The sequence below is a fragment of the Dipodomys ordii genome, unplaced genomic scaffold (genome assembly GCF_000151885.1).
Source record: "Dipodomys ordii isolate 6190 unplaced genomic scaffold, Dord_2.0 Scaffold26, whole genome shotgun sequence".
Lineage (NCBI taxonomy): Eukaryota > Metazoa > Chordata > Mammalia > Rodentia > Heteromyidae > Dipodomys > Dipodomys ordii.
This window is the reverse complement of record NW_012267242.1, coordinates 6986370-7011539: the sequence shown is the minus strand read 5'-3', so window position 1 is coordinate 7011539 and position 25170 is coordinate 6986370. Positions and strand designations below refer to the sequence as shown.

Below are 25170 nucleotides of genomic sequence, written 5' to 3'. Positions count from 1 at the left end.
TTTTTGAGATAGTGTCTCATTCACTTCGTTGCTGGCCTCAAACTGTGATCCTTCCATTTTCCTTTTCTGTGTAGCTGGGACTACAAGCATACACAGTGAAGCCTGGCCTATAGTTAGCGTTCTATAATCTAAGTTAAAATGTTAAATCAGTTAAAATGTCTTCAAGTGTTTATAAAAAGAAATAAAAAAGAATGCATAGATGGTGGTTTAAATGAATCTAACTTTAATATCGTATTATTCTCTAAGATTCTAAGCGTTTTAAAAATTACTTCATTGAGTAAACTATTTATATTTATAATTTGGCAACAAAGGTCACTTTTCACAAAGACATTCCATATATAGCAATAAATCTTTCAAAATTCATTCATTATTTTCTTCCACTTCTTCAGGAAGCTTTGTAAGGATCCATGACTTCAGCTTTTCTAGCTCAGGTTTCCTTATTTCATGGTAATACTTCGGCAAAGTATGAAACTTCGTGCTTACTCCTAGATGTTTTAACATTGAATTTGTCTCTTCACCCCAGGAATAAAGAACTAGTTCATCCACAGTGCCATGACACTGAAATAACTCTGGTAGCACACCATTGTTTTTCTGAACAGCCTAGAAAAAAAGGAGGAAAAAGGAAAGGTTGAAGAAATTTGATTTAAGTTTGTTCTTAGAAAATGAAGAGCAGAAAAATTCAAATTTAGCCAAACTACAATAATTAAAGAGATCAGGTTGTGCCCTGTGAGGTAAATATTAGGAGGCAGGCTTGTGAACATCATTGGGTTTGGGCACCAGAGAGCTGTGGTTATGTGAACTATAAGCTCCAGGGTATAACCAAAGAGTAGTTCTCATGTCTGTAGCTGCTTTATCATTTATATTTCTGGGAATGAGGCTGAAATAATGTAATACATGTTCATCAATTTGCATGTTAATGTAAATTAAGTATCAATTTATACTTGAATTTTAATATTCTCATGACACAATAAACAAACCTACAAACAGTCATCTTTATTTTTGTGCTAGTGCTGAGGCTTAATCTTAAGGCCTTGTGCCATTACACGGACATTTCCCTCAAGGATGATTCTTGAGCCATGCCTCCAAGTTGAGTATTTTGTTGGTTAACTAGAGATAGAGTCACATAGACTATGTGTCCAGGCTGGCTTCAAACCATGATCATCCAGATCTCAGCCTTCTACATAGCTAGTATTACAGGTGTGAGCCACTAGCAAGTGGCTTTCAATTTTATCATTAGTATGTACTAAGTTTTCACAGATATAATACATATATACATACATAATACATATGTATGCACGTGTATTAGCTTTTTCCTCTTTAACAATGTTCTTTGCAGAAAGCACTTCCTGAACATTAATGACCACCTGGAACTCATTTGACAATGAAGTCCAAGGGTTGCTAAATTTATAGTAACTGTACCACAATTTTTATTGCTTAACTGTCAACTCTTTTTTAGTTTCAATGTATCTATAGTTTTCATGTAACCTTTTGCAGTTGTTTTTCACATCTGAAACTTACCTGGTAAACAGCAGAGAATTTATTCAGAAAACTAGAAAGGGCAAACACTCCTGCCACATCTTGATGAAATCTGTAGGCTAAATGCATTGCCATGCATCCTCCCATAGAAAATCCTCCTAAATGAAGCAAAAATGGGCTTAAACAAGCAGCAGGACATGTGTGATGATTCAAAGACTATATGCTAGTTTCTAACAAATAATTTTAAACTATTTTAGTCTTTTAAAGATATAGCTAGCTAAACAAAATTTAGTCTATTTTAGGTTTCATGGAGTAGGACTTACTATGGTGATATCATTGGTAAAAAGATTTGTGATATAGACGTATCAAGAAGGATATAATTCAAAATGAAAGTCATAATTATACTGACAGCATAATAGCATTATTTACTTGAACTTCAATGTCTATGTCTATGTCTATGTTAGCTTTATTCTTGGAGAAATCCTCCGGGTACCATTTCAGGTTATCCCATGCACCTTCTTGTCTTACTTGCCAACTACAGGTGTTTCTAGCTCTACCTGGTACCTATTGGTCACTGAATTAGGAAGGATGATAAAATAATTGATGAACTAGTTATGATATAACTATGACTTATGATATAATAAAATAAATTTACTTATAAAGGAATTCAGTGATATAGTTGGTATTTTTTTCCTTTTCTCATACCTTATTTGTGCCAGGCAAGCACCATAACTGACTATGCTCCAGTCCTTGGATTCTGAGACAGTTTTGCTGGGTAGCACTGGCTAGCCTCAAGCTCGTCCTTTTCCTCTCTTTGCCTCCTGAGTATCATAGTCTTTTATGTATCAAAAATACACTATTAACCAAAGATTAAAACACATGGACCTTCTGTTCAAGGGGACTTGGATGAGAAATCAGGAAACAATACAGAGATGAGTGTAATGTGACAGGAGCAGAGAAGCTGGTGATACCACATCTGACTACAGGCCAGAGGAGTGTAGTGATAGTTAGAAAATATCTATTTTATATTTCCTGAGAGAATAAATAAATATGAAAAATAAATCATGTGACCATGTACTCACAGAAACAGAAAAATATACTTTGGGGGCAATATCCAGGTCTCCTAATTTCCAACTTACAGTCTTCCTTCACTTAAAAGTATAAAGCTGAGCCCTTAGAGAATATAACTTTGAATCTACTATAATGATCTTCTTTCCCCTATAAGTAAAGGGAAATGGGGCCAAAGGAGATCAGATGGCCTGCCTAAAAGTTGTACCTCACATTTTGATTAAAAGCTAGGACTTCTGGAATTCAAATCGCTTAAAACAGAAATTTCATGTATTTTCTATCATCCTGACAGTTATTAAAGAAGATCTCTTTATCTGGGACAGGCAGATAATATTTAGGACCCAAGATACAACTATGAAAGAGACTATCCATTTATCAAGCGTAGAATTTTTAAAAGGGCATAAAGTGTAAATAATAACCATTATGCTAAGTACTCTAACTATAGTTTTCAACATTGCAGAACAAATTAACTGTCTCACCAAGTAGCCCATTAGGGAGTTTTGAAAAACATCATCAAGAGACTTTCCTCTCTAACACTTACAAGACTCAGTTTCAACTAATAAAAGTTCATCAATAAGCTTGGTGTGTAAAAGAGGAGCATCAACATCTTAAAAGTGTGTGTACATTGGTACAATGGGTTGACCTATATCCTTATTTAAGTATTTTGTTTTTTCCTTCCCCTCCCCAAATTAGAGAAGTGTATACAAGATGCAGGGCACCAACATCAAATACAGTGAGAACAGGGGTTATACCGTGGGGGAGGAACATACAAAGAAACAAAAAAACATCACATGGTACATTATAAATACATTAGAAACAATAGCAAGAAAGAAAAAAACCACTTGTGTCCCTATCTTGGGGTTCATTTTGCTTACATCGTTTTATCTGGTCATATGTTCATAGCTTTTGACCTTTTCTGCTTGTCCCAGACATATACTAGTTACTGCAAATAAGGGAAACCATAGGACCTATGTTTCTTTACTATGTTGAAAAATGAACTTTACAATTTAGTCTGGGCGGTGGGGGGGGGGTTGTAGCTGTGGAGGTGGGAGGAAAGGGATGGTAAGGGAAAAACAAAGGAGGAGGTAACAATAACAATGCTTGACAGGCAATGTACTCATTACCTTCCTCATGTAACTGTAACTCCTCTGTACAGTATTTTTAGAATAAAAAAGTATTTTTAAAAAGTGTGCGTACAATTTGTTCTTGTACATCAGATTTCCCCAAACTTAAAAGCGACTGAGCTGTATTACCTATAAATTGATGCAATTACAAACCTTTGATCAGTCACATTTGAATATTAAGAGCTCACCACAGAAAAGACTAGTATGGCTGGCAGTTAAAAATTTACATTCATCAACATGAGGAAGAATTCTAAGCTTTTATCTGTCTCTCCACTTCACCTCTAGACACCATTGCTTCCAAAGTTTTTCTGTGTAACATCACATGCGTTATCAGAAAACACAAATTTTGAACAAAGATGCTGATTATTAGTTCTTTGAATGTAAATGAGTTTTGTAGATCTCTTAAGGTTCTGTTCTTTAGTCTATGGCTAAGTTCTGACTGAGTGCATGTGACTAGCTGAGCCAGGTGTGTCTGCCCATGCGCTGGCCTCCTCTTTATGAGCCTAGTGGCAAGCACAGGGCACACCATAGGGTGACACCCATAAATTGTATTTAACTAATATTTTAGAAATCATAGATAACAGAATTAAAGTAATAAACAATAAAGCAGTATCTTATCTTCATACTATTGCTTACAAAGGTATAAACAACCCTTTTTCTTAAAAAAAAAAAAAAAAGCCCAGGACAGAACAACTGAATGTCTTACCATTTTAGAAAATAAAGATCCCCTAGGTTTAGAACAGTGCCTGGAACACATGAGGAGCTAAACAAATAGTTACTGGATAGACAAAATCAATGTGAAATAAAGTTTGGAAAATGTTTCTGTAAAAAGACAAATTTATCATCATAAAATGTACCTTTTATGTGGTCCGATCTAGTTAGAGCTTAGAAAAATCTAAAACTGAATAACTAGCTCCAGACCAATCATTCCTAATCTAGTTTCTTATGAAGAATTTTTAGACTCAGTTCTAGGCCCATTAACAAAAATCACTATTTTTTTAAAAGCTCTTATGTGTAAATCATATGTTCAAGAACCAAAACTGTGAAACAAATAATTCAAAATTAAGCACATTGAGTAAAAATAAATAGCAATAATGTGGTCATGATTTAAAACAAATATATATGCTACAGATACCAAAGCTGGTATCGGGGTTTATAGGCATGAAAAGTGATATCAGTAGTAGTAGTAGTAGTAGTAATAGTAGCAGTAGTAATAGTAGTACTGATTGTGGTAGTGGTACAGGGCCTGATGCTTACTTAGGAACTTTACCACTTAAGCTACTCCACCAGTCCTCTTTCAAGATAAAATTGCATTTTATGCCTGTGCCCTGCAAAGACTACAATTCTCCTACTTGTGCTTCGCTTTATTATTGGGATGGCAGGTATCTGACACTGTACGCACTATTGGTCAGGATGAAATTCTTTGAATTATTTTTATGCCCTGGCTCAACTCAAACCATTGATCTCTACCTCCCAATTAGCTAGGCTTACAAGTTTGGGCCAACAGACCCCATAAAGTTATTTTCTTAAGAAATTCAAGAACTTGAATTAGTTTGTGTCAAATATAGCTTGTGAATATTTAAAGTCTTGTTAATGTGACCAAAAAATTAAATTTTAACTTTTACTTAATTTTTAAGTTTAAAGTTGGCTATAAAGAACCACATGTAACTAATGGTTATCTTACTGAAATATGAAGTTATAAAGCATCTAAGTCCTACCTGTGACTTAAAAGCATTTTAAACTCCACCAATTCAGTTAAAATACACATTGAATATGAAGTTATTTTTAATGTTAGAAGTACTGAGGTTTGAACACAGGGCCTCAGACAGGTAGGTGCTTTACATTCTGAGCCATACAGCCACACCTGAAACCCTTTTTGCTTTAGTTTAAAATTTTCAAATGAATTTTTCAGCCACAGCCAGCTTGTTCTCTGAGATAGCATTTTGCTAACTTTTTGACCAGTCAGGCCTCAAATTGTGATACTGTTATCTCTACCTCCCTCCTCAATGGGTTTATAGACATGAAAAGTGATCGAAGGGTAAGTGTGAAGTCCAAATAAAGATCATTAAAAGATAAACCTAAATAAATAGGCAAAAAGATACTTTAAAATCTTATCTACCTGGAAAATTTGGCTGCTGAATGCTTCCAACACTTCATGTTTATTGACTCAGGAACCTAATCTCTGTACATGATTTCAGAGTCCCTTGACAGATCTAGCCTAACTTTAAAGAAACAAAAGAAAAATAAAAATTTTACCCACTTGAAATTTCCTTTGAAAACAGTAGCCCTGCCTTCTTATCAGTCCTACTAAGTAGGATTTTAAGCAAATGTAGTTAAATAAGTGAAAAGAAATTCTAAAACAAAGCCTTTGAATCACTATATATGCCTTGAACAACTTGGCTAATGCAGAGAAACTCTCAGTCAGTCCTGAGTTATCATCAGTTGTGTTTAAATCATTGTGTGTATATTGAGTTTTTCCTTATCCCTGATTTTGTGAAAACGTTCCTCCCAAAAGCAAACGGTGCCCTCCCCAAATCAGCATAAAAGTGAATGTGCTTATAAACTGATAAAGTAAAAATCTGAGATTTGTTTAAACGTAGAATGTCTTTAGTGGAAGTTGGATAGTATTGTGGGAAAAACAAATCAAATACCTAAAATACTGAACTCTAAGCATCCTGAGAATCTGCAGTGTAAGGAAACAATGATGGAATATTTGGATTCCAATGGTCTACTGTATGTGTAAATGCTTCTTGCAGACATTTCACCTTGTGTTTGATTCTAGAAGTTACAATGAAGAAAAATGAACTTATTGAAATATTAATACGTTAATTAACTTGCCCACTTATAATCTTGGGAAGTATCCAACAATTCGTCGAAAATACAAATCCTTGAAAATACAATTGCCTAAAGGATGGGATACTACTATAAAAGGATTGTTGTATATTTTCTCTAAAGGAGAATTTAATTTAACACAAAGAACTAGTCACTCAATTTTCCATCTAACAGTCTACCATCTACTACACTGTGTTCAATAAATAAATAGAAAATAGTAAATTCATTGTAGGTAGTGGTTCTAATGGATATTTATAGTTGCTTGTGAAGTATTTAAAATGTCAAGAGTCAACATTTCAACATGTACTTAAGATTAACAAGCTGAATAAAGCATGTTAAAAATAATAAACTTGACTTTATAAACTCTTTATATAAAATAAAACAGAAACAATCTAGATATAAAAAGCAATCCTGGGAAAATTAAGGTACTCTATCTTAAAGCAAAATCCCAAGGATAAAAGGTTTGTTGTCAAGCAAATAGGATTTTAAAAATGTAATAAAATACAATCACCCTCACAAATTTCAGCAGTTCTTTAATTTCATGTATATAGTATTAGAATTATTCTTCAAAGTTAATTCGCAAAAGATTTTAGGAATATAAAAATTATGCCTACCATATGAATTTGTACCTTTTCTCTCCTACAAAATATATAGGATAAAGTATTTCTTTCTCTCTATGAAAAATTGTTAGGACAATAATTTCAGGCCTTTATAGTCAGGGTAATTGTTGTTAAAGATGCTAGTATCTAATATGTTTAACTAATTAAAGTGTGTGTGTATGTACATAAATGTATGTAGGTGTGCGTTCTCATTCCTGACTTTTAGCTCCAGCAGAACACCAAGAGTTCAGAAAGAGCAGCTTGGAATTCCAACTTTCCTTCATTTAATTTTTGTTCTAAGCATTATTATAGGAAACTCTATAGAATTTCCTAGAAATACAAAAAGAAAATGAGCTACCTAAAACCTTACTGTATACACATAATTTTAATGTTTTCTAAAGATTCATTTCACTGGTTAAACTCACTACAGCTTTATAGCTTGCTTTTTCTTGCATGTAATACTGATTGAAAAAACTTAAAATACACATTTTAAACTAAACTGAAACTGAGTTCCTTCCATGTGTGTGTATTTACACCATATTTAACAGTTGTATAATGTTCAGTTTTAGGAACAGATTGCAATTCTTTTTAACTATTCCCTTCCCTCATGGTACCTACTTAGATCATAATGTAACTAACTCAAGTCTGGTCCTAGAAGCCCTTGCTCCTTCCTAAGTCAAAGGTATGAATATATTCTCATATTGTCAAAATGCTGATAATTTATTTATGTAATCTGTAGGAATATTTACATCCTAGATCAAAAGTCACACCTAAATTATAACAGTATTTTCTCTTAACAAGTTAACACCACCTAGTGGACACAAAAGGAATCTCATCATAATACAAAGTTCTTGACTAATTCAAAAGCCTTGGGTTCTAATCTCATGCTACATTAGCCAGTAATCTCTTCGAAGTTTAGTGTTCTCACTTCTGGAATGATAATAATTATATCCAATTCTGTTTGCTGTTAGGCTCACATGAAGAGCACCTTAAATTAATACTGAAATAGAGATATTAGTACAAAAATCAATATAAAATCATTGGGCAGAAATTTCTGTTTAAATAATATAAAAGGGTGATGAAGCAGAGAGCAGACAGAACTGGTAAAAAGCAAGTACATGGGAGAAAGTTCCCTACAAGGCTCCATGTGGCGAATAGTTTGTGTTTAGTTACCATGGGGTTAGAGTATAAAGAGTACAAAATAACAGCAAGAAAATAGATTTTTAACATGAGTCTAAGTATTTCACATAAATGAATTTGACTGTCCAACTCCCATTAGGTAGGGGATAATTATCATCCCAGACACAGGGGATAAAGGAAATGCTCTTCTGACAAAGTTGCAAATCTACAGTTAAGACTTTGGTTGGATTTTGAACCTCAATTCTCTGGATCTCAGACTTCTTAGCTAGGATGATAGGTGTAAGCCTGGTGGCTTGAATTCTATTAATATTTGAAATCCGAGTTCTAATTAAATACCTGACTTGGGTATTTTGCACCAATTATATGAATATTATACCCATAGAATAGGATAAAAAGGGACCAAAGATTATTTTAGAAGAGGATTGACTGAAAAAATATCTAATAAGCATCATCTCCTTCCTCTCCCCCCAAAAAGATAGTGTAGTATTATCGCTACTTTACAGTTTATGCAGCAGGAGTAATGAAACAATGTCCAGCTAGGAGGTAGCAGACTTCAGATTTGAGCCCATTAATGTTCTCACTATAAGCCACGGTCCCTTGGCCTGCCTATAAGAGTAAACAAGTACCTCCTAGTCAGACAACAAACTTTCTGTCATAGCAGCTCATTTCCAGTAAGATCAAAACCAGGCTTATTATTTGTCTTTCTATGTTACTTCCCTTATCATTCTCTATACTTAAATTTCTAAGTAAAACTGTAATAATTTGCATCTCCAATGCCACTGCCTCTGTGCTAGTATATCCTCTCTTACTGTCCCAAGTAAAAATAAATCTCTCCTCCTCTACAGTACATGTTAATCACTTAAATCATTAATTCACTTCCCAGGTTATGTTATTCATTACGAATCTCCAGAGCTTTGTGTCAGACTTTGTGACAGGGAAATAAAAAGGGAAATATGTGGTCATCTCTTTGCAGAGCTATCGGTAATAGAGTGTCATTGTACTTATCCAAGCCCAGAAGGATTGCAGTTTTAATTTCAAGCACTTTATGGCTACTCCAGCTTATAAGAAATTTGTGAGATGGATCTTGTTTTATTTTTCTATGTCTTCCTTTGAGCATAGAAAACACTTTGTACTGCAGAAATAGAGAAATATTTGCTGCTCAGTGCTGGAGGCTCAAAGACCTTCAATCCTAGCTACTCAGGAGGTTGAGATCTAAGGATTACTGTTCAAAGCCAGCCCAGGCAGGAAAGTCAGAATGACAGAGAGCCAGACTTGACCAAAAACAAAAACATACAAACAAACAAAAGCCCAAACAGTGCAGGGACAGAACCCAGGGCTTAAGTTCAAGCTCTAGGACCAGCGCGCACGCACACGCATGCACACACACACACACACACACACACACACACACACACACATGAGACAAGAAGTATTTGCTAAAGATTGAATGGTGAAATCTTGTGTACATTTCAAATTCTATCTTCTGTTTCACAGGCTGAGCTTAGAGTTCCTTTCCTGTGTTCTTCCTAGTACTCTCAAAGTACTCCATGGATATCTGACTAGAGTTATACAGTTATGTTAAACACAGAAAGAGATAAACAGAGATGAGGAAACAGACAAGAACGTGGTATCACTAAGTTAAAAGCCATGCTGTTTTTAACTACAGTAGAAATCACAGCTAATAAAGAAAACAATGGCCTTTATCTGTTAGTACATCTGTATATAAATCAATGGGCAGCACAGTATTTCAGTGAACACAAATTTCATAGTTTGATTATTAATTGAATTTACCCAAATACTATCTGTACAAAATTTCCAATTGTATTTCAACATTAAACAGAATTTGTAATTTCTTTATGCAATACAACTATTAAAATAGTTACACGGGGGATAACCCTTTCACCAGAACATGCTCTATACTGCTCACATTTCATATGCTTCTTCTTACTCCTATGATAAATTAGAGGAATCGATTATATTAATTTGTATATTTGATAGAGGAGAAGGTAATTAAGTAGAATAAAGACCTGTAGAATAAAGTAGAATAAAGGACTAACTGAAAATATATTAACAGAAGAGTACAAATATTTCAATTTGTAATAGTTACTCCGAAAAGTAAAGCTTTTATAAATTTGATAGAAATGGTGACCATGTATTCAATTAAATCAGGGCAGCAATAATTTAATCTTATATTCATAAAACTTAAAATAGTTAAAAAAAACCTGAAATGAACGTCAGCTAAAAATTAAACTACAAAGACAATTTCAATTGTCCTTAAAAATGGTAAAATAGCTAGTATGGTAGCACATGTCTGAAATCCCAGCAATATGAACACAAGGATCATAAATTGGAAAACAGTCTAGGCTATATATTTTTTCAAAAAAAGAGAAGAGATGTAAAATATGCTATTATTCAAAAATGAGCTTTCTGACTACAATCATTTTAAAACCCTATGTAGTTCATTTAAAACTATGAATGTAAATTGATATAAAGACCTCTAAACAATGTGAAATGTATATAGATGTATAGAATGAGATAAAAGTAGAAAAATTAAATAACAAATATATAAAGGCCTTACCTAATATTATCCTGTTCTTTTTGATGCCACTTTTTACTTCATTATTAATCAGATCAGTAAGCACCTGACTTGTTGCATTGATTGATTCAAGGTGTTCCGGGCAGTCAAGAGCTATTCTAATTCTGTCAAACCACACATTAGAGATTCCTCCTTTCAAAGGGGTATATGGCCTGTTTAAAACAAAGGAAGAGGGACAAAAACAACAGATGATATTAAAATAGTAGCTGTAATTTCCACAAGATTAGGGTATGGAACAATCTTAATTTTCTGAGTTTTGTTAATCAAATGAAAGATGACCCAATGCACATGGCACTGAAGTTCCTATACTTACACTGAGCCTACTAAAACTTACTAAAGCAAATTCAGCACTATTAGTTACCTATCCATCTTTAAAAGGTAGGAGAAGTATAGTCCTAATATATCTTAACTCATTATAATCCTTTGTAATAATAACACTGTATCTGTGTCTGTTATATAATTATCAATGCATTAAACCTATTGTTTTAAGTAATTACAGTAGAGTTAAGGGGTTCAAATCCAGTACTGGGAAAGGTAAATAAAAGAGGAATAACAGGATCCACAGAGATCTCTGCAGGCATTTACAAGAGATACAGGGGGATATACTTGAGAACAAAAATTTCGACAAGGAACAGGAGCACTTGACCAAAGCTGCTGCTGATCATGTGGTAAATCCTAATTTCTTTTTACTTAGTTGTGAAGAAGGTATTCATTTTATACACAAGGAAAGATAGCCAGTGATGAAAAACCCACAATGACTGAATGGCATCTGTAACGATGATGATTTCTCTTTGATCACCATAGATACAGATTCCTCCTACAGCTATACCTCCGTGCCATCTCAGATTTAGATATACATTCTCTCCTCCAGTCACTGAAGTAGAAGTATAAAGCAACCAACCAAAAGAAAAAAAGAAAAAGAAAAGAAAAAATATGTATTTTTATTACCACAATCTTTAAGAAGAGTGGCATTGTGCTAAAAGGAAGAGGGGAAGCACTCCGTTTTTCTGTACCAAATCTACCACTCCAAAACAAACTGACATCCTCACTGGGAGCCTGGTGAAAAGAGTATTTGCAAAGATTCTTAGCACCACCAAAGGTGCTCAGACTGAAATTTAACAAAAATCCCACACTCTTCAAACAATCCCATATTTACTCAAGTAATCATGTAACAAACATTGTTTTGCAACAAACATTCTAAACTTTGAATACATTTACTGAATATTTGTTTATGTCAGTCATACAAAGCCAGATTTTTTTCCTTTAAAAGTGCTTTTTCCCTATCATATATACACACAAAAATTTACAAATATAGTATACCTTATATATAATGTATATGTAATAATCATACACATTTATTCACACATGCTTTGAATATTTTTGTTGTTGTTGGTAGCACTAGGAACAGAACTGGGGGACCCAGGATTCTAGTGCTCTAACACTTGAACCAGCAGCTCTTTTTTAGTGGTTTTTTTCAGGACCAGCCTGGACATTTGATTCTCCCATTATGCAAGCTCAATTAATTTGGTGAGATTGTGTGAGAGACGCCTAAGGTCTCTCACTAGCATTTTGCTCTGGGTGGCCCTCCCAATAATCACAAATGAGTAGCTGAGAATATTGATGTGGGCCACCATACCCTGGCTTGATGTTTAAAATATCTACCATCTGCTCATCTCTTCATCTTTTCCCTTCTCTCTCTTATGTGTCTTTTCTTCAATACTATTCCATGGTAATAATCTGGAAACACTTCCTTCAATTTTTACTAACTTTTTACTGAAACATACATTTATAAAGCGTTTGGACACTGCTGTTATACAATAATGAAATATGCCTACCTGTCTTTGTTTTATGTGTTGTACACTTTCTTTTCCTTTAACAACACCTCACAGAAATCCATCCATCTGATATAACTTGTACCAATCTTCTAAGCAGTTATGTTGTTCTCTAAAAGTATGATGTTCTACAATTTAATCAGCCATCTTACTCACTGGCCATTTATTTGGTTACCCACATGATAGATACTAAGAAGAATGTTACATTAAACACATATACACATACATTTTTATGTAGTGAGATTTTTATTCTTAATGGAGCTCACCATCTCACTGAAGTAAGGCCAAATAAATAGGCCTGCCAGATCAAAAGTACACATTACATTTCTATATGATAGATTTTTTTCAAAATTGCTTTCTTAAGGGAGGTTACAATTTACTTTCTACTAGAAAGGTAAAATTATCCTTTTTCCCGTAGTACCTACTACAGTAGATACAAAGCAAGCACAATTTGCATATTGATTCAGAACGTACCCTGTCCTCAGAAAATTGTATCAGGTACCTTTGTAGGCAATTCCCACATGTTTCTGAGTGATTACTGCCTAATCCAAAGTTACACACAAGTGACAACTGTGGCTGATGTTATTTGCTATCATGTTCCATTGGGGTTTTAATTTTTTCTTGTTAGTTCAGAAGAGCACTTGGTCTATATTGACAAGTATCTGCCTTCTGTTTTTCAACCATTTTTGTAAGTTTATTTTTAATATTATGAATTTAATATTTTTAACCAAATAAAAGATTTTACATTTGCTATAATATTTTTAAACTAAATTTCAGATTCTCCTGATTTGTTTTTCCTAACCCATAGGTTTGACTACATAAAATCTCATATAAACTAAGAGCTTTGTTTGTATTTTAACTTTTAAATCTTAAATCCAAGAGGAACTTATTCTTATATATAGAGTGGTTTTAGTGAATATTTTGAAGTGGTATGAGGTAAGTCCTTCTCCTCCTACCTTTCTGTATTGTTTTAATTTCATCCTGTTATTAGGTATTCAGTGTTCCTAATTTATTGAAGAAATTAATCAAAACATTCAGTAGATTTTAAAAGTACTTACTTGGAAATACTTTTAAAATGTCAATTAATTTGGCATTATCGACTGAGAATTAATGCTTGGATAAATCCTGAGGGAAAGACAGGCTTTTGTAGGCTGAATTCTCCATCCTCTACCTTTACTGCTCTTCTCCTAGGTTCTCAACTGGTGTGAAACAGAAAATCCTGCAGCAGGTCTCTATCAGGCAGCCTAAATTCTCCCTGGTTGCCACAAGTGTTCTGACCCTCAAGGGACTGGCTCAAGATAGAAGATAAATTGGAGAAAAGGTAGAAAATATTCAAACCTTTCTCTTCCCAGAAACCACCTCAGGTTTTAACTTTCTTAAAAGGACCCTGAAAATGGAAGCAATTGCTTTCCACACAGTCATTATCAGACAAAATGAACCCACAAATTATATTCAGATTGTCACTAATATATCTGAAGTTTTAAATCAAAATTGAATATACAACACTCACTCCAAAGTTCAAAGTAGACTGTTACCTATTTGAATTCTTGCTAGTTCCCTTTCCATTTTATTCTGCTATTCCTCAAAGTGTTTATTTGTCTGTCTAAGCACTTAAATAAGGATGATATCATAGGCTAACATGTGAATCATGCTGGGACTTCAGCCATAAATGGAAAAAATGACACTTACCTAAGGTTCTTTTCCTTTGACAATGCCTTACTTAATTAGATAGATGATCCAGGCATCTAGGATCCCAATGAAGTAGTTTACTAATCTGGGAGGTATTTATTATTCTTTAGTTTCTTCAAGAAAATTAAATTTTACAATCAAAAGGAATAATTGGAAAAATGTAATGGGACAAAGTACTTTAGAACTATTTTTTGTTAAAAAAACAATCACAATGTATAAGTCTCTAAAGATGTTAGAATAACTTTTAAATAAAGAATAAAAGATTGTTTTTTAAACAACTAAAACATTTGGCACGTATGTTTTGCTCATTCACCTTTTCCTCAAATAAATCACTTTATTAGCTGGTATAAAACAGCTCAGACATTACCACAATAAATAAATATGTTTGCAAAGAACATCTGTGTAGTTCCTAAGTCAATCAATCAACCCATTACAGCCTGGCAAAATATCAAGCAAGAAGAAAATGTCCAAAGTACTTGAACAGTAAGAAGTTTCATTCCAAGTTTTGTTTTGAACTGTATTTCTCTAAAGTCATGAAATCAGAAGTCATTCACAGCTCATAAGATAACCACCTGGATTCCTCCTCAGTCTCCATTTCCTACCACCTCCTCCAGCACCCTCTGTGCCCCAGTCCTATTTGTCTACAGCTTCACTAGTAATGTAGGAGCTTTGCATCTGCTTTCCCTCTACTGGAATGCACTTTACCACCTAACTGCAAGGTGAGCTCCCACGGATCATTTAGGTTTTCAACTCATATATCACTTCTGCAGGGCATTCCTTTGACTCTCCAACTTCCACATCTATCTGCAATACACACAAAGACCTCATCCTATACCTCACTTAACTGTCTTAATGACATTTATCATCATTTGAAAATACAGCACTGTACATAATTATTTGAGACTTTAAATTTTCTTTTCCTCTTCAACCTCATACCTATTTGTATTCAGCTGTATTTCAACCAAAACAAAAAGTAACAGAACAAATTCAGCAGCATATATCAGAATTGAATTGTTTTCTATTAAACTAGATTCTAAATAGATTTTTTTTAATGATGCAACATGATTCAGTTTTAGTTACATTATTTATTTTTTTGAGTCATGGGGCTTCAACTCTGGATCTGGGTGCTGTCTCTAAACTCTTCATCTCAAGGCGAGTGCTCTACCACCTGAGCCACAGTGCCACTTCCAGTTTTCTGGTGGTTAATTGGAGATAAGAGTCTCACGGACTTTCTTGCCTGGGCTGGCTTTGAACCATGATCCTTAAATCTCTGCCTCTCCTGAGTAGCTAGGATTATAGGTGTGAGCCACCTGCATCCAGCTGGTTACATTATTTTTATAACAGAAAACTCAACTGTTTTCATTAAATGTGTACTTATATTTAAAAAGTAATGTATCTAGTTTTGTCATTTTAAAGAAAATTGTATTTTATTGTATTTTATTTATATTTATTTTTTATTTTCTATCTCTGCTTGAGCTCTCTCATAGCAAAGACTTTTTTTTTCTCCACAAGGGGCTCAGAACAAAGTTTGGTATATAGTAGATACATGCTACATAAGCATTTGCTGAATGGCAAATGTCAATAATCATTGGTGTCACTTGAGAATGATCTATGTCAGCTAGAAATAGAATGTCTAAAATCGTTTCATTTGTGTTCTGGATATCCTTTGACTTAAAACTTTTATATTTTCTAGAAAATGGTCAAGTTTTTCTTTTTCTTTAAAAACCTAACTGAATGAAAGCACATGCTTCTAAAAAAAAGTCATATGCGCTAATAGGTATTTAAATATTCTATTTAAAATATTTACCAGAGATGTACACTATGTCTCCAAAGTAGCTATTTACTCTTTAGTGGAGTTCCTGACAAATGCGCTGATGGCATAAAGTTGGTATCAGGTGAAGGATCTCTGGATATGCTTCAAAATGAATTCTAGGTGATGAAGGGAAGACAAATCCTTGTTACTATGCCTCAATCAAATGTGCCTAAGATATTTAACAACACATATTTGATAAAAATATAAACGTGCACTTTATTTGGAAAAATTGCAAACCCAAAGAGTGGTGGCACCACACAAGTCTTAGTCCTTTTATAACTTTCCAAAAACCAAGGGAAACTATATCATCATATAAAGAATAAATAGCTTGTTAAAAATTATTTAAATATGAATTCTAGTGTAGTAAGCCCAAACTAAGAAAACAACCTCTTACTGCAAGTGAAGCAAAAATATATCACAGAAATGAAAGTCTTTATTCAGTATTTCAATAAAGGAATCTCAAATAAATATAATGAAAAAAATACCACAATGGTCTCCATTTTAATTAATACAGCAAACTAATTGTTGAACTTAACTTGCTCACATTAAGCTGATTTAAAATGTCTATTAAATATAGTTGAGGAAAAGGATTATTTATGACCAAAAGGGTAACTCAGAATTTAATCACAACAATAAGCTATTATAGACCACAAGTAAGTAAACACAATAGACTATTATTTTCCTCTTGCATTCTTTAAAATGGCATGACAATTTAAAACATAATTACATTTAACCTTGTTTGATGGGTTTTCAACATATGTTGATGAAGTATATATGACAATTAAAATATGACATAATTTGTGGTTCTATAGTTACCTCTTAAGACAGAAAGACTTGCTTTGTATAATGCACCCTAGCACAATCAGGAAAAAAAAAGAATAGGTAACAAACTGAAGTATTAAAAAGTTCATATAACTTAAAAAAGGAGGAAGCAGAGTGTAAAGTAGGAGACCTAAATTCAAACATATTAATTCAGTGCTACACAAAATTTAAGGGACTTAAACAAATCATTCAAAAGGTAGAACTGTCAGGTTGGTTAAAAATAAATAAATAAAGCCTACTATGTGTTGTATATAGGAAACATTTTTAAACACGATTGATAGAAATTAGGTTATAAAAAACAGGCTACACAAAGAATTCCTATGTAATACTAATCATAATACACCAAAATGAGAGGAAAAGTATAAAATACACACAGAAAGCAGATGTACACTTTAATTACCATTGTGTAAGATAAAAGTAGGTATTAGTACAGGAAAAATAATTACACAAGAGTATGTGTCTAATAATATATGCCTAATAATATTAGTAGAAATAAAAGAAAGACAAATTAGTCTACAACTGTAGTTGGAGATTTAACATCCTTTCCCTTGGTAAATAATAGAACCACTAAAAAAAATCACTAAACAGACAAAATTTGAAGAATATTAACTACCTGCAATGATTCTACTTTTATAGAACTTTATACAAAAAATATATAGGAGTCTCCTACACAGACCAGATGCAAAGCCATAAAATAAATCCCAGTGAGTATCACAGCTCAAATAGTGCAACACACACACACACACACACACACACACACACACACACAGAGCTACGAAACTACTAACACCATCTCTTAATACAGCTTCCTCATTCTCTTGAGGTCATCTGCTTTTCCAACCCTAACTCCATTCTACCAGGAAGCACAAGCATCCACATGGTAGAGTTTCACATAGGTGTTACAGTAACAAGACACAAGGAAAGTGTTCAGCTAGTACTATCCAGCTCTAGCTGCCAGATAATGTGAGTAAGCCTCTGTGATGGCTCCAGGCCCCAGCAGTCATGAGTCACACCCAGCCTTCAAGGTTTCCCAGGAGAGGCCCGAAAAACAACAGAACACAACTGACTCACCACTATTGTACCCTTTCTGAATTCCTACCCCACAAAATTTGTGACCATCATGAAACTGTTGATTGCAGTAGTTTCTTAAAAAAATAACACTGGGAGTATGAAGGGAACACAAAGAATTAAAATATTAATAATAAAGACTATAGATAGCTGAAGTAGTGATTAGCAAGAAATATGTAGTTTTAAGAAAAATACAAGGAAATAAGGACTATAAGATTAGTACAAATGAAGCAGAAAACTACAAGAAAATAGCAAAGTCTAAGTTAGTTGGATAAAAGAGAGGAATAACCCTGATAACTCTTTAGGGCAAGCAGAACCAAGAAAAAAAAGAAAGCAAATAGAAAAACTAATAATGAAAATGAATAAAAGAATCAATATAATCCATGAAAGCACTAAAATACAAAAAACTTTGTCAATAAATCTGACAAATTACACAAAAGATAAAAATTAGAAAAGAACCATACCTTATTAATACTGACCCCAAAACAAAGTAAGTCTGAATAGGTTGTGTTTTGGTATTTTCTTGTTGCTGTTCTGGTCCAGGTACTGGGACTTGAAGTTGGGGTGTTGAGCTCTTACTTATTGTTTTTATTCACAGCTGGTATTCTATCACTTGAGTTAAACCTCAAGTGGAAACTTAGACTATACTTAAAAAATGGTAATTTGGTGAGTAACAGTAGCTCTCTACATACTCTATGGGAATATATGCTGTTCAAAATGGCAGCCTCTGGCTAATGCAACTATGGACTGAATTACTAATACTAATTTAAATTTAATCAATTAAATAGTATATAAATTGAGGTATGATTTACATGTTGCACAAATATTTCACTTTAATGCTTATTTTGGATGTATGCTGAAAAATATTTTGAATATACTAGGTTAAATAAATGATGAACTTGAATTTTATCTGATTCACCCTTTTAAATGTGGTATCAAGAAAATTTACATTTATATATGTAGTTCATATTACATTTCTGTTAGTGTAGTCCAAATACCCGGTTAGATGTCCAAATAGTATTGATTAGGAAAATGTAATAATAAGTTATTAAGAATTCAAATGAATCATTTCAATGATAATATATTTGACTAGATCACAGTGGAATCCACAAATACTTAATATACAGGAGAATATTCAGACTCTGCAACATGTCCAATCTGAAGTTTGATAAAGGCAAATGTAGAATTCATATCACAATTGCTGATAACATACAAAATTCCAATAATATTAATTCCCCAAATCATTTCTAATGGTATTCTTATATGCAATAGTATAATTACATTTATACTTAGATTAAAATATGTATATCTTTCTCATCACCATAGAAATATCAGTATTCCTTCCAAATATTACTTATTGTAAACAATTTCAATGATATTCAACTAATAACACAAAAAGCAATCCAGGTCAACAGGCCTTGTGTTGAACCACAAAACTTCCAAAGTCTTTTTGTATTAAAACAATATTTTTTTTGCCTCTTTAAATCCTATATTATCATTTTTGTGCTATTTCTTTAAAGGCTTTCAATGAAGTAAATTCTTTTTTAAAATGATTTTCTTATTATCATTAAGCAGTTGTAAAAGGGTGTTTCAATTCAACATGTCAGTTTATTATTACCATGCATCTTGACCAATGTTAACCTATCATCATATTATCAAATTTAAAAAAGACTTTGAAATTCTGGTTCTTTTTCTCCTTGACACTAAGTGAATAGAAAAATAAAACTTTCTGACTTTCCAAGTTTTCTAGTCTTATTATTACCATGAAATTTAAAAAACATACCTATAAATCTAAATATTTGTTAAATACCCAACTGCACATTCCTGGTTTACCTATTCAAAAACACAACATTATTTCTAAATAACCTTTTTAAATGTAGAAAGGATGTCATAAACTTCTCTTCCATATATTCTGAATTGTATTAACTGAATTATTAGAAAGACTTTTGCTGACAAGGTTTTGTTTTGAGGTGGTTGAGAAGAGAGGGTTTGAACAATGAGCAATATGCAGGGCAAGAAGAAGCAGAGTCTAGCAGGCTACGTTGGGATACAGTATAAATCTAGGGCTGTACAGTATGTTTAGCAGAGAAAAATTATTCACTTGGCAAAACTTGGCCCAAGAATTGAACTGAAAAATAAAGAATACATTCTAAACATCTGGCTGGCACACCTACATATATTTTTTTGCCACAGGGTCATCTTGAAAGTGAGATAAATGACTACATACCTGGGAGGAGCCGTTGGATAAATAACTTTTATGTGATGGAATGCTAAATCTTTATTTAAAACCTGTTTGATCCACTTTCTAAATCCTGGTCCAGAATCACCTGATGAATCACAAAATCTATAGTAAGATAAACATGTTAATAATGTAGTGCATTTAAAAGCAGTCTATAACTTAAGTAAGCAGTCTATAACTTTCAAGTAAAACAAAGGCTGGGATCAGGAATTCTTAAATCTCCATAGAAAAAAAAATCCCTGTTTGGAACATAATTTTTCATGCTTGATCAGACATCAACAGTACACTTTTAATTACAACAGTTTCAACTTTCTTTAAACTTGAATTTTAGGTTTCCTCATTTTAAATGGGTATAACAATCAACAAACTGATTTTTCTAAAAAAGGGAATTTTTCCCCTTACCTAGCTCTTAATTTTTTCTTATCTTAAATAATAAAGTTCCTAATGCGATTGTTACACTTTTTTTTTTCTTTTTTTTTTTGTCAGTCGTGGGGCTTTAACTCTGGGCCTGGGCACTGTCCCTCAGCTCTTCGACTCAAGGCAGGCACTCTACTACTTGAGCCACAGTGCCACTTCTGGTTTTTCTCGTGGTTTATTGGAGATAAGAGTCTCATGGACTTTTCTGCCCACACTGGCTTTGAATTGCGATTCTCAGACCTCAGCCTCCTAAGCAGCTACAATTACAGGCATGAGCCACTGGCGCCCTGCTCCTTACACTTTTATAGTTAGCCCAGCCTAATTCATTTTCTTAGTTAAAATAACACCCCTCTAAGGGAGTAATCCATGTCCTTTTATTTTCAATTTGAAGAAAGCAGAATTTAATTGACATGTTGTCTGAAAAATAATCAAAATTCATGCAAGACTATAACAATATTTGTTCACAGAAAAAGAAAGTAAATAGGTTGATCTTATGTGGTAGTAAAGAAGAAATTTTAAATGTCACAACTCTTTTAATTAATTGAGTCATTACAACATCAATTCATGAATTTTCTATTGAGTAACTTAATGTGCAGGTACTGTGTTCACTGCTGGCATAGCAATCATGGGAAATATTGGTTTATTATAATACACAGTAATTAGCCAACTAATCACAAAATAATGTGAAAGACAAATATAACCACTGCAGAGGGTTTACTCTATTCAGAATGAATCTAGTTAAGGAGTACATAGACAAGTTCACTAGGTATAAACTTTCCAAGGCAAGGTTCATTTTGTTTTATCCATGAAGCTATGGTTTCTACTGTCTGGAACAGTAATGACACAACCAGGACATCCAAAAGAGTTGCTGAATTATATGAACTTCAATCTAGAGGATGGTGAGAAGTACAGAAGGAAAAAAAAAATGAGGCTGAGGACAGGTAAAATGCTAAGGATCCAAGACAGAAAGGATCCGGAAAGAAGAGACAGGAGAATAACTAAGTAAAGAATGAAAGCCAAAAGAACAGTTGTTTTGCTCAAATTCAAGGAAGAAGAAGGTTTAATGGAAAAATGTCTAGACTTATCAACACAGAGGTTACTGGAGACTGCAGCAAGATCAACTTAAGTCAACTCATGAACTCTTATTATGTGGGAAGAAATATCTCAACGAGACACACATGGTTGGGACCTTCTTGAACCTTCTGATTTAGTATGGAATGCAGACCCTAAATTAAGTAATTACAAGTATGATGATTATGACTGAGAACCATGGGATCTCAGAGGAGCAAATTAGCAAAGTGTATTAACCTAATCTGGCAGACTGAAAAAAGTATGAAAGACTCAAATTAAGTTGGCAATGTATACCTTTCATGCTGCATGCTATTCTACAGCTATGTTCTAGGAAATTTTTCTTGTAAGATACTTGTGTGATTTTTTTTTTAATGGAAGAGCTGTTTCTAGTAGATTTTTTTCAATCTTGAAAAAAAAAACCTGATTACTACATGAAACAACATTCACAAAGCTGACTTTTTTAAATGCCAGCACTTTATTCCAAGAATATGATACACTATTATAACTACTTTGTCCCTACTTGGATTAACCAGAAAATATTCTATAATAGAGACATATACATCAAAGCCTAATGTAAAGTCATTGGCCTCTAACCTAAATGATAAAGGCCTATTCCTGAGGTAAGACTTTTCTATACCTCAGTGGAGATTTAAATATATAAGAATCACACTGTAATTGCTGTCCAAATTACTGAAATATATATGCACATATATGTATATGTGTATGTATGTATAATAGTATGTATATAATAGTATATATTCATTAGCTATGATATGCACATATATTTGTATTTATAATGAAATAGGAATTATTTCTATGAAATATGCTGATATGATTTATTATATATTTATAAGTATATAAATGTGCACATATATATATTATATATACATATGTGCATATATGTATATTTACAATACATGACTGTGGGTTTCAAAGACATGTATTAAATGTTATAAAAATGCCAGTAATTTGAAAGGGACAAATATAGATAAACCACAATACCGGGGGGGGGGGGGGGGGGGGGGGGGGGGGGGGGGGGGGGGGGGGGGGGGGGGGGAGGTGTTGGAATAACAAAATCTGGAAGATATTTATAAGACATTGTGAATTAGTTACCTTATTATGAGAGGAATATAGTATGGAGAACAGATGAGTACCTATTTTGGGACCTGCAACAGAAGACCAGTCTCCTAGTTGTATTGCCGTGATCTTAGACATCTTATGTTCTAAATTGACTTCACCAGTAAAGTCTTTTCCCTTTAAACATCAATTCATCTTGGCTTAGGGCTTTTCACACATCCTCACCCCTAAATGCTGATTTGGGAGTTGTAAAGCTTTGGGCTCAAATGCTGACTTTGGTCAGAAAGCTTTGGGTTCAAATCCCAATTTCACTACCACTTACACTGGGCCTAGTGGTTGAACCACCACTCCCCATGCTCTGTTCTCATCCCTGTGTCCTTCCAATCAGCATCACATGTAAACCTTCACATGTCTTAGCTGAAACTTCCTTGGAAAAATCTGACACAGTCTTCATCTTCCAAATGACTTAAAGCCTAACCACAGTTTTGTCTTTCCTTACAATTCATTTGGCAGTAAATCGTGTACCATCTTGTGATCTCCCATGAACTGCTGACTCAAATTAATTGAACTGTTTTTGTTTCTGAAAATTAGGTAGGCTCCCTAAGGACACAGGCTGCATCTCATTTCTTAAGAAATAAAAATTAAAAATTCCTGAGAACTTACCCTGGGCCAAACACTGTTGATGAATGGATTTAAAAAAGGGTCCTTCCAGGGGACTCCCTCACCATCCAGTGGGGGAGAAAGACATGATCACAGATAGGAGAGAGAGAAAAAATAAGTTATAAAGAAAAAGAATGAAAAGAATGAAGGGCAGGCAGAGGGTGGGCAAGACCTGACCCTGGGTCTCAGAGCTGACTCTGTGCTTAAGGGACAGAGGGAGAAACGAGAAAACAGGAAAGCGGAGCCTAGAGAAAGGCGAAAAGCACACCGGCCCTGGCACCACGGGGCCACAGGGAAAGGAGATACGTGATCAAAAGGAGATACGTGTGAATCTCAGTTGCCTACTGGAGCCTAAGACTGCAGAGAGAAAACAGTGGCAAATAATCCGTTGCAAAAAAAAAAATAAAAGAAACCACGAATGTCTGGACCCCTGAACAGTACTCAAATGATAATCGACTGCCCCTAGCAGAACAACTTACCTCACTAAACATCGTGTTAGAACCTGGACGGGGAGTGGGGGGGTGGGGGGGTGGCAGGGAGTAGGCATGGCAAGGGCTTCCATTGGAATGTAATGGAAGGAATACTGGCCAGGACATAATGGCCAGAATCCAGACGATAATGGTCCAATGACCAAGGAGAGAGGGGAGAGGAGAAGGGGAGGGGAAAGAGGACAGGGAGCAGAGGGAGGGAGATGGGAGGGAGGGGGGGAGAGAGAGAGAGGGAGGGAGGGAGAGAGGGACAGACAGAGACAGAGAAAGAGACAAGGGGGCCATGGGGGGAGGGGGTGCACACTCTCCCTCACCCTGGGGCCCTCCACTGGGAAACACTGGGGTGGCTAACCACCGACAGGAGAACGGGCCCCAAGCTGCCGCGACAACAACAACAAGGACGTAGAGCTTCAATCCACCTGAGCCATGCAGGAAGATCAGCGAGGCGCTGTGCCTTCCAAGGGGCGACACAATACTGGTCTCCAGGGGCACTAGGCCCGCGGCCGCCGCCATCGCCCAGGCCAGGACCGGAGTCCCGCCTCTTTGCCGTGTCGGGGCCGCGCACGCACGCACGCACGCACGCACACACGCAAGCTGGCTGGCACTTTCAAAGGCACGCGAGCGCGCCTGCCCCCCCCCCCGCGCATGCGCGGAGCTAGCGAGGGCGCCTGCAACTTCTTGAATCCTTGGGGTGAAATGTGAGGCGGTATTGCTGTCCTGGGAGTTTGATGTGGATGGCACTCCAGAGGTGTCAGCCTCCTGTGATCTGTTATAATGATGAATGGGTATCTTTTATCTCAAGCATTTGCTGTGGAATTTTTAAACACAATTATAAAACTCAGAAGTACCTCCTTCACAGAAATATTTCTGCCAACTGCGTTTAAAATTCAACAGATTGTATTTCACCTACCACTTTGGAACTCACACCAAATGCTTGCAGGGATTTGTACTCAGGGGAAGCCAACTCGACAATAATTGCTCTTTCCTTTTTTTGCTTTTTTACATCTCCCCCAAATAGTTAACAAACTAGATCTACAATGAGATGGAACCTCATATTTATTAAGGTAGCTATTATTTAAAACGTGGAAAATACATATTGGTGAATAGGTAGAAGCAGGAACTTTTGTACTGGTGGGAATATGAAATAATGTGTTATCTG

At 34.6% G+C, this 25170-nt stretch overlaps 1 protein-coding gene across 1 annotated transcript; it reads right to left on the bottom strand.

The window, feature by feature from the left end:
- Nucleotides 1-200: 200 nt before the first annotated feature.
- Nucleotides 201-24560, bottom strand: Lyplal1 (lysophospholipase-like 1). The gene is made up of 5 exons (XM_013015364.1): nt 24431-24560; nt 20287-20386; nt 10818-10987; nt 1519-1634; nt 201-600 (listed from the first exon to the last, which is right to left on the bottom strand). The coding sequence occupies exons 1-5, from the start codon at nt 24522-24524 to the stop codon at nt 361-363; spliced, it is 720 nt and encodes a 239-aa protein (XP_012870818.1). The 5' UTR covers nt 24525-24560; the 3' UTR covers nt 201-360.
- Between the last annotated feature and the right edge of the window lie 610 nt (nt 24561-25170).

Excerpts from the sequence above, each read along its gene's own strand:
- Lyplal1 (XM_013015364.1), bottom strand. The coding sequence starts at position 24,524 with ATGGCGGCGGCCGCGGGCCTAGTGCCCCTGGAGACCAGTATTGTGTCG. Across the intron at positions 10,988-20,286 it reads TATCCAACGGCTCCTCCCAG|GCCATATACCCCTTTGAAAG; the intron begins GTATGTAGTCAT and ends TGTTTTAAACAG. Across the intron at positions 1,635-10,817 it reads AAAGAACAGGATAATATTAG|GAGGATTTTCTATGGGAGGA; the intron begins GTAAGGCCTTTA and ends TGCTTCATTTAG.